This window comes from Pistacia vera, unplaced genomic scaffold, assembly GCF_008641045.1.
Source record: "Pistacia vera cultivar Batoury unplaced genomic scaffold, PisVer_v2 Contig71, whole genome shotgun sequence".
Taxonomy (NCBI): Eukaryota; Viridiplantae; Streptophyta; class Magnoliopsida; order Sapindales; family Anacardiaceae; genus Pistacia; species Pistacia vera.
In genome coordinates, this window is record NW_022196568.1 from 1,327,076 (window position 1) to 1,339,173 (window position 12,098).

The 12,098-nt window shown below is 35.6% G+C and overlaps 2 protein-coding genes across 2 annotated transcripts; both read left to right on the forward strand.

The window, feature by feature from the left end:
• The first annotated feature begins 451 nt into the window (after positions 1–451).
• On the forward strand, positions 452–7,700 carry LOC116114396 (carnosine N-methyltransferase-like). The gene is made up of 18 exons (XM_031400536.1): positions 452–594; positions 676–748; positions 832–875; positions 970–1,012; positions 1,098–1,322; positions 1,480–1,593; positions 2,253–2,321; positions 2,876–2,920; positions 2,997–3,076; positions 3,222–3,286; positions 3,365–3,431; positions 3,550–3,663; positions 4,222–4,295; positions 6,220–6,317; positions 6,407–6,466; positions 6,591–6,659; positions 6,750–6,803; positions 7,447–7,700. Exons 1-18 carry the CDS (start codon positions 476–478, stop codon positions 7,513–7,515), a joined length of 1,482 nt encoding a protein of 493 aa, XP_031256396.1. The 5' UTR covers positions 452–475; the 3' UTR covers positions 7,516–7,700.
• An 850-nt stretch (positions 7,701–8,550) lies between these two features.
• LOC116114394 (7-deoxyloganetin glucosyltransferase-like) lies at positions 8,551–10,324 on the forward strand. The gene is made up of 2 exons (XM_031400535.1): positions 8,551–9,079; positions 9,215–10,324. The coding sequence occupies exons 1-2, from the start codon at positions 8,584–8,586 to the stop codon at positions 10,168–10,170; spliced, it is 1,452 nt and encodes a 483-aa protein (XP_031256395.1). The 5' UTR covers positions 8,551–8,583; the 3' UTR covers positions 10,171–10,324.
• The last annotated feature ends 1,774 nt before the right edge of the window (positions 10,325–12,098 follow it).

The window sequence follows — 12,098 nt, forward strand, 5'->3', positions numbered from 1 at the left end:
AATATTTATAAAGACTATTAAAGAGGATATGGATTTTCTAAAAGATAAAACTAAAATATTTAATGATATAAAATCGTTTAATTCAACTTTTAAAATGATATAAATGTAAATCTGTTTGATTATATGATGTAAAAATTTAAAAAAAAAAAAAAAAAGGAAGAAGATATTAAAAAATATTAATAACCCTTAAGAGATAAACTTGTGTAAAAATCCATGACACATAAACGTGTGTCGTTTCTTTAATTGTTTTCATAAACGTGTATTTTTCTCCTGGTAATGTTTACCTTTTCAAGTCTAATTAAATTTCCTTATTTTTATGGGCCTTCGTGCTATAAGGTGTGATGGGCTGAATAGTAGCCCATAATGAGATCCAATAAGATGCGATGGGCCAATCAGTTGTCCATAATGAAATTCAAAAACCCTTTAATTGTTAGATGTGGTGGTCGTCCTGGTGGAGAGCGAGAGTAAAGAGCAAATGAGTTACAGAGTAGAAGAAAGAGGGATGGAGGAAGACGAGGAACGATGTCGTCAAAGAAGGCTTGAAGAAGCCATGGAAGTTAAATCCCTCAGGCGTATCATTAGCGCCTATCTCAAGTGCGTTTATCTTTTATTTTCTTATTTATATTTTCTCTTTATTAATATAATGTTCTGATTAATATGATGGATTGAATTCAGCTATCCAGAAGCCGCTGAAGAAGATGTTAGAAGATACGAAAGGTCTTTTAAAAAGCTTCCACTGCACCACAAGGTTAATTTTATTTTAAAAATTGTTTTAATTTTTTATTCTGTTTTTCTTGTTCAGTTGATTAAGCTTTTCTAATGGCTTTTCAGGCTTTAATATCTCACTACCCCACCAAGTTTCGGAAACTAAGTAAGTATGTAAATTTTCATTGTTGAATATGCTCTTATTGAATGCTGAAGAGTCTAAACGTATTGGTTGACTGTCTAGTTTGGCTTTTCATTCTGCAGATGTATTTCCATAAATTCTTATTTCATTTTCGCTATGCTTCAGGTCTGTTTTTCTGCTCTTTTTATTTTTAATCTTTTTTATTTTGATGTTTTGATGCTGCAATCCTTAATTTATATTTATTTGGCAGGCATTTGATCCCCCGCTTGATATGAGCCAGGACATGGATATTTGTGAGGACTCTCATGTTAAATGTAAGCCGGATGATCATCTGTTATCTCAAGACATGAATGTTAACTCTTGTCTCTGTACCTCAACTAGTGTAAGAATGTGTTCTTCTGAGGCTGATGAAGCCCGCTGTGAGGAAAAGAGTGAAGCAATTTGCAAAACTACAAAAGAAATGGCTACAAATAAGGTCTCATAAACAATTAGATAACCGTATTAGATTTTTATTTCCATTATATATATATATATATATATATATATATATTGGTGGTAATGGCTGCGGCTGCATTTTCTGGATTTTGTTTGTCTTTTTCATTATGAAATTTGACTTATGTAGATAACAACAGGAGGTTGAAACTGAAGTTCCCAGTGAGTCTAAAGCTGCAAACACTCCTGCTGAATTGGAAAATAAAAAGGGGATGGAACAAAGTTGCAGCGTTGAATCTATTGATAATGGAAATGTAATGTTATTGCTTCATCTCAGCTTGTTATTCCTCTGTCATTGGCTAATTAGACCTGTTTTATAGTGATAACATGATGGCTCTTTAGACTCTCCATGGGTATCTATATGTTTCTTGTGTGAATGTTTCTGTCTCTTTTTTCTGGGAATTCTATTTTCAGCTTTATGCTGTACTCCCCTCCTCTTCTCCCTTCTCCCTCCTGGTCCTACTCATATTTCTATCCCATTAAATATAATCCTAAAGTTTATAAATTTAGGAACCTATTACTGTTGAGGTTACTGGATACAATTGTGAGGAATTGCTGAAGTGAAGCAAAATAAAAGTAGTTCATCCAATGAATGTACAAAAAAGTCCATTATGCAACATATTCTAGATTACTTGCCTGATTTTGCTCGTTTATAAGGGGTAAACGAATAAAAAAAGAATGAATTTCGGCAACTTTGATCTACAATCTTAGATACTAGCCACAAGCATGGCTTTGCTGACAGAATTTAGGGTCAGTTTCCCTTTATGTGGATCCTGCTGGCAGGAATATCCTATTGCAAAATGTTTATACCTGTTTGACTAGAAAGTTATCCATGCTTTCACTTAATACTTCCAATTTGTTGGATTACATTATTATTGAAACGATTTCCTTGCTGGTGGTTTCATATATCCAGGTAGTCTCACAGTGCGACTGGTTGGATCCATCGTTTCAGTTGAATGTTCCATTAGTTGATGTTGATAAGGTATAGTGCTTCTCTTCTCACTGAAGCTGAATGTGCTCTTTTATGTCCAGGTCTCATATATTTATATATAACAAAAAGTCAAATATTGGCTGTCTTGTGTCCAATGCCATATCACTTATTTGAGAACTGGAATAGTTTTGTATTTAGCACGTCTTGGAAAATCACAGGGATTATTTGAATTTAACTTAAGATGAATTTTCTGGTAATTGAAGCAGAAATGTCAAGAAGGCCTTTGTGGGTTTAAGTTTTATAATTACAGTGGTTGATGCGGTGGACCACAATAACTCTTGCTGATAAAAGCAACATAAGTTTTTCTTACCAGCACCTTGGAGTGTTGCATTACATTCTAATCATTTGATTTGTTATGATATATAAATGCACTTGCTGTGAGATCTCTTTCACTTGATATTCTATGATAACATCTGGTACTGATGTAAGCAGTTGGATGCATTATATGTTTCTTTCCTGTTCTGTGATTATCTTCCCAGTTTTTTAAAAATGGATGCCATTTAATGGAATGATTTCACAAAATGTACTATAATCATTATTTTCAGGTCCGATGTATAATAAGGAATATAGTTAGAGACTGGGCAGCAGAGGTAATGCTTTCTTTTTATTGGCTTCTAGTGTAGGAGTTATCATCTACAATTTTTTAATTTTTTATCTTTGATGCAGGGAAAAAAAGAGCGTGATCAATGCTACAAGCCTATTCTTGAAGAACTTGATGCTCTATTCCCTATTCGCTCTAAAGAAAGGTACACAGGATTTATTGCTGCTTTTAACATTTTTAAAAGTGATATTGCTATTGTGCTGTGATCATGTAATTTTCTATTACCTTTTCATATTGTAGTGACCTCTGATCTGTTGTTGTGTTTGCTGATATCATAAAATTGTTCACAGCCCCCCTGCCTGTTTAGTTCCTGGTGCTGGACTTGGGCGGTTGGCTTTGGAAATCTCATGTCTAGGTATGCTTGGTGTCACATTCTCACAAGTACTACGCTTAATTTTATGCGGCACCTAACATCTCTTGTGGTGCATGCCAGGTTTTATGAGCCAGGGAAATGAATTTTCATACTACATGATGATATGCTCAAGTTTCATTCTTAATCAGTAATGACAAGTTTTCCCTAGTCACACTCCTTTTTGTATTGTTCTCCTTAGTGAAATTTAATCTCTGAAAAAAAATTGTTTGTTCTGTTACATAATTTCTTTCGTTTGATCTGTTCAGTACTCAAAATGCTGGGGAGTGGACGATATATCCTTGGATACACAGCAATTGCAATTCGCTTTCTGATAGTGACCAACTGCGTCCTGTTGCTATCCCTGATATTCATCCAGCAAGGTGTGAACTACTTCTATACATGTCTCTTTTTCCCTCTCAAAGTTTTTCAGTGCTGCAATATTGTTTGTTGTCTTGAAATTTCATGAACTGTTTCCCCACAATTTGACATATTTGAAGCTTTGCGAGTTGCCAAACTAAAGAATTCTTAAGAAGAATGGAAGATTGTCCATCCCTAATATCCAAGGCTTTACCTGTAAACAGAGGTGTCTCATGGTTGTCATGATTCATCAGTAATTATAATCAGTTCTTATTTATAGAATTGGTTGGCCTCTCTAATGTTCATCTGTCAAAACTCAGATTTTATATCTCGTTGGAAGATTTGTTTTGAAATGTTGGATTGAACTATTGACTGTTGCTATACCTTGTAGATTATTTCGTCTCACTTCAATATGCTTGGTGAATGCCATTTTCTAACATGTATCAATTTCAAGGACCCTTTCAATTGGTGTGGGCATTCAATTTTTTTAAAGGTTGTTGTCTGGGTAATGATATGCAATTGTATGCTTGATATCCTATTTCATTGTATGCTGCTGGGTAATTGACTTGCTTTGGTAGCAGTGCAGGGATTACTGAAGGTTTTTCTATGTGTGGCGGTGACTTTATTGAGGTCTATAATGATCCAAGCCAAGAAGGTAGGATAATTAGTATCACTTCTTTATTATGTCTCTTATTTCTTAATGTTTGATATGTTTGATTGTTGAAGGGTGAAATAAGTAATACTAATGAACAACAAAACAAGGATGCTTTAAATGGTATTTCCTTTTAGACAATATCCATGAACTTGGTGTGAAATTTTGATGCATGAGCAAATATTCTAGGATAGGCCAACATTAAGATTTATCAATGTTTTGGATTCTGATATGATCTTTATAGTCTATATCGTTTTTATCTGCATTTTCCGTGGCATGGGTTTCCCTCATCACTTGTTTGTATGAAGTCAGATTCTAAATCTTGGGCTTCTCCACATTTGCAACATCATTTGTCTAATAGGGGATTGGATGAGGAGGGAAAGGCATTCATATGGTGATTTTAGAGGTTGTGTTTGTTTGCTGGAATTATGGAAAGAATATATTTTCTGGAAATGTGAGATTTTTAAGTTATTCATATTAAGGAAGCTCTTAATGCTAAAATAAAGGGCAATGACATTTTATAATGTATAGATGAAAGCAATTTCCAAACTTAAGAAAAGCATTCTAACAATTGCAATAAATCCATAAATGCATATTGATTAACCAGAAGAGTGGTTTAATAGTTATGAATTTTGGTTTTGAACCAGAGAATTGCTTGCAGCCTTACCAGAGTTGCAATAAATCCATAAACCCATATTGTCAACAATTGGCCCTAGCATGGATCCTTTTTTGTTGGGAATTTTACTTTCTTCTTTCATTAAAATTCCCATAATAAATACAAAAACTTAGAGCATAGGAATAAATAGTCAGATTTTGATTTCAGTTTTCAGCTTTTATTTAGGGGGAAATTCCTTCAGAATGTAGATAAAGAGAAAATGTCGATAGAAAGGAGCTTATTATGGCTTATTGTTGAATTGTGCAGAGAGAGAGGAAGAGAAAAGGTAATAACAAATTCTAATTATGATATGGTAGTAACTTTGTTTGTAGTTCCTTCTATTGAAGCATTCATATGTTTGTTTTGTTTATAAGAATATCTGCACACTATTCGCACACTGGTAAAAATTGATGTAGGACTGTGGTGCAAGGTTTCTTTTTGAGCCTTTTTGAAGGTTAACTGGTAGTCAAAACGACAGAAGGTCTTGTGTTAAAGGAACTATGATAAAGGAGCCTGGAGTTCTGGGGGCTGATCTAAAACCTGTAAACAGTGGCCCGGATTACAAAAATTTTGGTGCCTCATGGTTTTACTTTCAGTTGGTTTTGTTTAGGTTATGGTAGTGATTTGGCTTGTAGAAGTTAAGATTTCATGGTTGAGAAAAATAAGTAAATAGATCAGATGGAAGGATTGAAAAAGGTTAATGTACTGAAATTAAAGAGAGAGAGAAATAAAAAGGAAGATAAAGGTCTAGGTCACATAATCCCAAAAGAACAATAGCCGAAATTGTCTAAAACCTTGTTTCCGGTTGATTTGGGAGAATTGCTTTGACTTATTCATAATTAATCAACTCTGGATATTCCTGAAGTATCTTTAATTTATAAAATTAAACAAGAATGAAACCATTCAAAACCAACATCTGGACAGAAAATTTAACTTAATACTAGTTGGCACTCAATCTCCTCGGTAGGTCTCTCATCACTTGATTTGTGCCAAATTAAAGCATTGGCATTAAAACCAGCTGTGCATTCTTTTTAATTATTTTCACTTGGTGCTATCATTACTATATTAAAATAGTATCTATTTACTTTGAATGTTTGGTTCAATGTTACACCTGTTATATTGTTGTCTGCTGCTGCCATGCATAAGCAATTTGATTTTTGACTCACAACATCGTCATGCTTGCAGTCTCTGAAGTATATGAATACTACCATGTATTTACTTGTTCTTATATTAGATTCGTATGAAATTCTTATATTTTTCTGATTGCTGCAGGCTTTTGGGATGCAGTTGTAACTTGCTTCTTTATTGATACTGCACACAACATTATTGAATACATTGAAATAATATCAAAAATTCTGAAAGATGGTGGAGTAAGTTTTTTCAAGCTGTTTGAATCTCTTTTTTTATTTCCCTTTTACTTGATCTTTGCTGATTTGCTGGATAAATTTATTACTGACAGGTTTGGATAAATTTGGGACCCCTACTTTATCACTTTGCAGATAATTATGGAGAGGAGGATGTAAGCTTTATTTCTGTAGCTTGTGCTAATTTATGCATTTGCTGATGTTGAATTTGGTAACCATATATCTCAGGCTGAGGTTGTGTTGTCGTTTATTCTTTCTTTCCCTCTTCCCCTTCTCTAGGAAATTTCTATTGAACTGAGTTTGGAAGATGTAAAGAGGGTTGCTTTACACTATGGTTTTGAGTGTGAGGTAATGTCAGTCTCATGCTAATCCGTTGCTGAATTTTTGTTTGGCAATCTATTATCTGTGTGTGTGATTTAACTTGGTCATGACATTCAGAAGGAAAGCACAATTGGGACAACCTACACTACAAATCCCCGATCTATGATGCAGGTAAGCCTTTTACTTTGTGCATTGGGATTTTTCTTTGTCTGTATCATTTTCCTTTCCCCCTTGTATAATAATGCACTTTAATAGAAGGGCCTTAAATCTTGGTTTATTCTTAGTTACACAAATGGAGAAATTATTGATAATGGTCGTCTAATTGTTTTATCGTCAAGATGTTCTAAATGTTAAGTCTAAATGGTTGTCTTAGCTTAGTTATACTACATTCTGGTTTAGATTTCCGAAGTAGAGGTTTTCAGTTTCTTACAGGAACTGTAGCATTGTCTCAAATTGACCCCAATATTTTTATGATTACCATTAACAGCATCCAGTAACATGAAATTTAAAATACTGATAAATTGAATGCCGATTTTGCTTGTTAAGTTTGAAAACTGGAAAAAGTAAAAAAAAGTTTGGATCTGGAAATTATCATCTGTGACATAAAAAACACTGTAATTGTCCCTCTTGAAACTGTATGCTTCCTGTGTGTAATGTCTGTTACTATGATGCTAATGCTATCTGTCTTGTATGTGAGACAAGGACAATCTGAACCTCTACGCATTTTTGCTTGTTGTAGGCCTTGATAAATAATTGAAAGTTGTGGCTTCAGTTGTTTCAATTCTGGCTTTGTTAAGTTTGATCTTCTTTGCAGAACTGCTACTATGCTGCATTTTGGACAATGAGAAAGAAAATAGCGACTAAATTGAAGGATACCACATAATAACACCATGGCGTGTATTTGATGGGTACTTTCTCAAGTGGGTAGTTTTTATAAGCTCTTCATGCTATAATACATAACTACTTGTTGCATAATCTACAGCTTTATTGACAGTCTTGAACGTAGTTGACAAATTCAGAAGTTTTAACTTGTTTGTTCAATGCATTTAACATGATTACATTTCTTCATATTATTTGAAAGTATTGGACACAGGATTAAAATAATGAGTTCTTTATCCCTCATTTCTCCAAAAGCTGAACAAAATTTGCCCAAATTACATTTATTTAGAAGTTTTCATTCCAAAGGAACTCACCTACAATGATTTGATAAGTTGATTATCGTGTGTACGTCATGTGATTAGGAGTGGAGTTGAGGGATCCATTCCATGTATTTTCACTGCTGGAATTAGGCAATTTTCAGTCCAATATACATTTCATTTGGACAGCTCAATTTAACCACTCTGATAGTGGGGGAATTAAAAAACAAAGGGATTGAAAGGTTCGACACCCAAGTTTGACACCAAATTAACCATATAATAACAATCAGTCATGTCTATCTAGAAATAAAAATTATATTCAAATTCAATAACCAGTCACTTTGCCAAACTATAGTACTATTATGGTTTGTTTTGGAACAACCATCAAAGCGTGGTAATGTCACAACTAACCAATACTAACTCATTAGACTCCCTAGGAAATTGAAAAAAATAAAGAAATAGAGGGCTTCGGTTCATTTATCTTGCATTCAATGAATCTGAGCCGACAAGAGAAAAATCATTTAATGAATATGGATATAACATCATAAAATGCGTTGGAAAGCTGACTTAGTGAGCCTGCCAATAATATCTTACTTGCGTATTAATACATCAGACTAGAAAGGTTGGGATAACTTGGAGTATATGTGGACCAAAGACATCACTAATGAAAGGCACCAAGTTATCTTTGCCATCTGTCATTAGTGTTGAATTGATTGACGTCAACATAAAAAATAAATTATCTTGGTTGATGATAAGGTTTTAACAGTTATGTATGTAATCAGTGCTCTAGCAAAGTTGGACAGAGAGAGAGAGAGATGGAATCCAAAGCACAAGTATGTTGCAAGGTTCATGTAGTTTGTATTCCGAGTCCGTTCCAGAGTCACATTAAGGCAATGCTTAAATTAGCAAAACTTCTTCACCACAAAGGTTTGGACATCACTTTTGTCAACACTGAGTTCAATCACAGTCGCTTACTCAAATCAAGAGGCGCTAACTCTTTAGATGGTTTCCCCCACTTTCAATTTGAAACCATTCCAGATGGCCTCCCTTATCAACCGGATGACACTACTCAAGACATGTCTGCGCTCTGTGAATCAATCCGAAACCATGTCCTCTTGGACCCATTTCGCAACCTGCTTGCTAAACTCATCAATGCTCCATCTTCAAATACTGTCAGTTGGGTCATAATCTCAGATGGTTTCTTGTCATTCGCTATCACAGCTGCTGAAGAAGTTGCACTTCCTATTATACTGTTTTTCACAATCTCTGCATGTAGTTTAATGGGATTTAAACAATTCCGGACACTTAAAGGTGCGTAGGATATGAGAACTAGTAACAGTTTTCATGCACATTTGTTTGCATTAGAGAATAACGTTTTGAGTATCTTTGCTTTTCTGCTAGTTTGTTGTTTGCTTTTTACAAGATTTTGGCTATTTGTGTTTGCAGACGAGAGCTATCTTACAAAAGAATTGGACACAGTTATAGAGTGGATTCCAGGAATGAAAGATATTCGCATAAGGGATCTCCCTAGTTTTGTTCGATCAACGGATCCAGACGACATTTTGTTTAACTTGACCATGGAAGCAACTGAGAAAGCGTCTAAAGCTTCAGCAATACTTATTCATACATTTGATGCATTAGAGAGTCAAGTTTTGGATGCTCTCTCATCTATGTTTTCTCATGTATTAGCCGTTGGTCCACTTCAGTTGCTTCTCGATCAAATACACGATCAAGATGATGGTGGTCGTGTGTTAAACTCTGTGGGATATAATCTATGGAAAGAAGAAACTGAGTGTTTGTATTGGCTGGAGTCCAAGGAACCCAATTCTGTGATTTATGTAAATTTTGGAAGCATTACTGCTATGACAAAGGAGCAGCTTATTGAGGTTGGAATGGGACTTGCTAATAGTGGTCACCCATTTTTATGGATAATTAGGGATGATATGGTGATTGGAGATTTAGAATCTGAGTTTGTGGAAGAAATAATAATATTGTCGAAACAAAAAGGTTTCATTGCAAGTTGGTGTCCTCAAGAGGAAGTCCTAAAACACCCATCCACAGGAGGATTCTTAACCCACAGTGGATGGAATTCAACAATGGAGAGTTTATGTGCTGGAGTGCCTTTGATTTGTTGGCCATTTGCTGGAGACCAACCCACAAATTGTAGATACACTTGTAATGAATGGGGCTTTGGCTTGGAAATTACTAGTGGTGAAGATGTGAAGAGAGATGAGGTGGAGATGTTGGTGAGAGAGTTAATGGGACCTGGAGAGAAGGGCAAGAAATTGAGAAACAAGGCCTTAGAGTGGAAGAAAAAGGCAGAAGAGGCCACTGCTCCTGATGGCTCCTCCTCCATAAATTTGGAAAAGTTGGTGAACAATTTCTTTTATCAAAGATTATAATTTGATACATATGACATTAATTTTTAAAGAATCAGTCAACTTTATGTACCTTATAATAAATGGCCTTTAGCTTCTGATAAAGAATGCTGTAACTTTTTCTTATTTGTATTTTTATCTTATCGTCATGGGCAGTTGACCTTTCAGGTGTTGCATACATATGTACTTTAACAAATTAACTAACCAACTTAGCTATAAATGCCTCCAAGCTCCTCAAAAACTAAACAAGTAGCATTAAACACACCATGAATACGAAGAAGGGTTTGGATTTTGCAGCATCGATGGTGTTAGTGTTGGTAGTACTACAAGCAGCGCATTGTGCAAAGGCAAGTGAAGGGAGAATCGGGCCAGATGTGTTCGAGTGCGGGCGTATTGCAGCAGTTGTTGGGGAGTGTAACTCTTATTTAAGTGGAATTGACTCAAAACCATCACCTTCTTGCTGTAGTAGTACTAATTTGTAGTTGAAATGTGTTCCAGTTCCAGAGAAGAAGATCACTTTCTGGGATGTAAATGTTTGAAAGAAGCTACTTCTTACTTCCAAAACATCAAGGATTCCGCTATTTTAGATCTTTCCTATTGTACCAAAAATACACACTAGTGTTAGCACCATCAATCAGAGTTCAATAAGTACTTAAAGATAAAGTGGTATTAGCAATAAAAAACTCAAACCGCCTCCAAGAGATATCAATCATATCACATTTTAAGATAAGTATTAAGAGTAGTTCCCACGTGTCAAGACAACTTACAAAAGCATTCATTACATTGACCTTAAAGGTATAAATGAACACTTCTCTTCATAAAAATGAGGGGTTGGGCATATGAGAGCTAGGTATAGATTTGAGCGAGCTAAACAAACATTTAAGCTTTATTATTTTTTCTCTGTAAACAAAACATTTTTCTATTTTTTTACGCTTTACAGGCAACATCAGAAAAATAGTCAGAGAATAATAAAATAACAATGGATGTAGAATTCTCTTTAAGCATCCGAACCACTTTAAAAACCACCTCTCATTTATTATTTAGTCTTTGCATTCAATTATCATAATCATTCACGTGTAATTTCTAAGAACAGCTTAACACTTTGCACTTGCGAGTCGTTGGTGTCAAAATCAAGCATCAATAATTCGGCGCCGGAAGGAGGGCATGATTCACATCAGCTCTTCGTGTTTTTCGAGCAAGCCTCAAAATCTTCACATTATCAAATGTGAAAATCTGAAGCCTGTTCCGCATCAGAGCTCTCAGATCGCGTGACCAGATTACAGATTGCACCCATTAGAGCTCTCAGATTGCGTAGCCAGATTGCAGATCGCATGAATCAAAGCTCTCAGATCTCGTGGCCAAATCGCACGCATCCAAAGCTCTCAAATCGCGTGGCTAGATCGCAGATTACACGCATTAGAGCTCTCAGATCATGTGGCCAAATCACACGCATCTAGAGCTCTCAAATCGAGTGGCCAGATCGCAGATCGTGTGCATCAAATTGCAAATCGCATGCATTAGAGCTCTCAGATCGCGTGGTCAGATTGCAAATTGCACATATCAAAGCTCTCAGATCGCGTGGTTAGATCGCAAATCACATGCATCAGAGCTCTTAGATTGCGTTTCCAGGCACTTAGATCGCGCATTCAAGATCGTTGAGATCATGCGTTCAGATCATATAGATCGCGCTTCCGAGCGCTTAGATCCCTGATCTCGAGTTCTCAGATCAAGCTTCACGCTTTCTAATCGAACTCTTTGTGCTATATGCTTTTTGATCGAACTCCTTATGCTCTCAGATCGCAAAGAGCTCTCAAGCTCTCAGATCGCAAAGAGCTCTCGAGTCCTCAGATTAAAGCTCCTTGTGCTTCATATCGAGCTCCTTATGCTCTCTGATCGAGCTCATAAGCTCGCTCATTTGCTTGAGATCGCACGTTGTGAATCATTCAGATCAC

Coding starts and splice junctions, on each gene's coding strand:
- LOC116114394 (XM_031400535.1), top strand. CDS start 8,584: ATGGAATCCAAAGCACAAGTATGTTGCAAGGTTCATGTAGTTTGTATT. Junction 9,080..9,214: donor ACAATTCCGGACACTTAAAG/GTGCGTAGGATA, acceptor TTGTGTTTGCAG/ACGAGAGCTATCTTACAAAA.
- LOC116114396 (XM_031400536.1), top strand. CDS start 476: ATGAGTTACAGAGTAGAAGAAAGAGGGATGGAGGAAGACGAGGAACGA. Junction 595..675: donor ATCATTAGCGCCTATCTCAA/GTGCGTTTATCT, acceptor GATTGAATTCAG/CTATCCAGAAGCCGCTGAAG. Junction 2,921..2,996: donor TTAGAGACTGGGCAGCAGAG/GTAATGCTTTCT, acceptor TCTTTGATGCAG/GGAAAAAAAGAGCGTGATCA.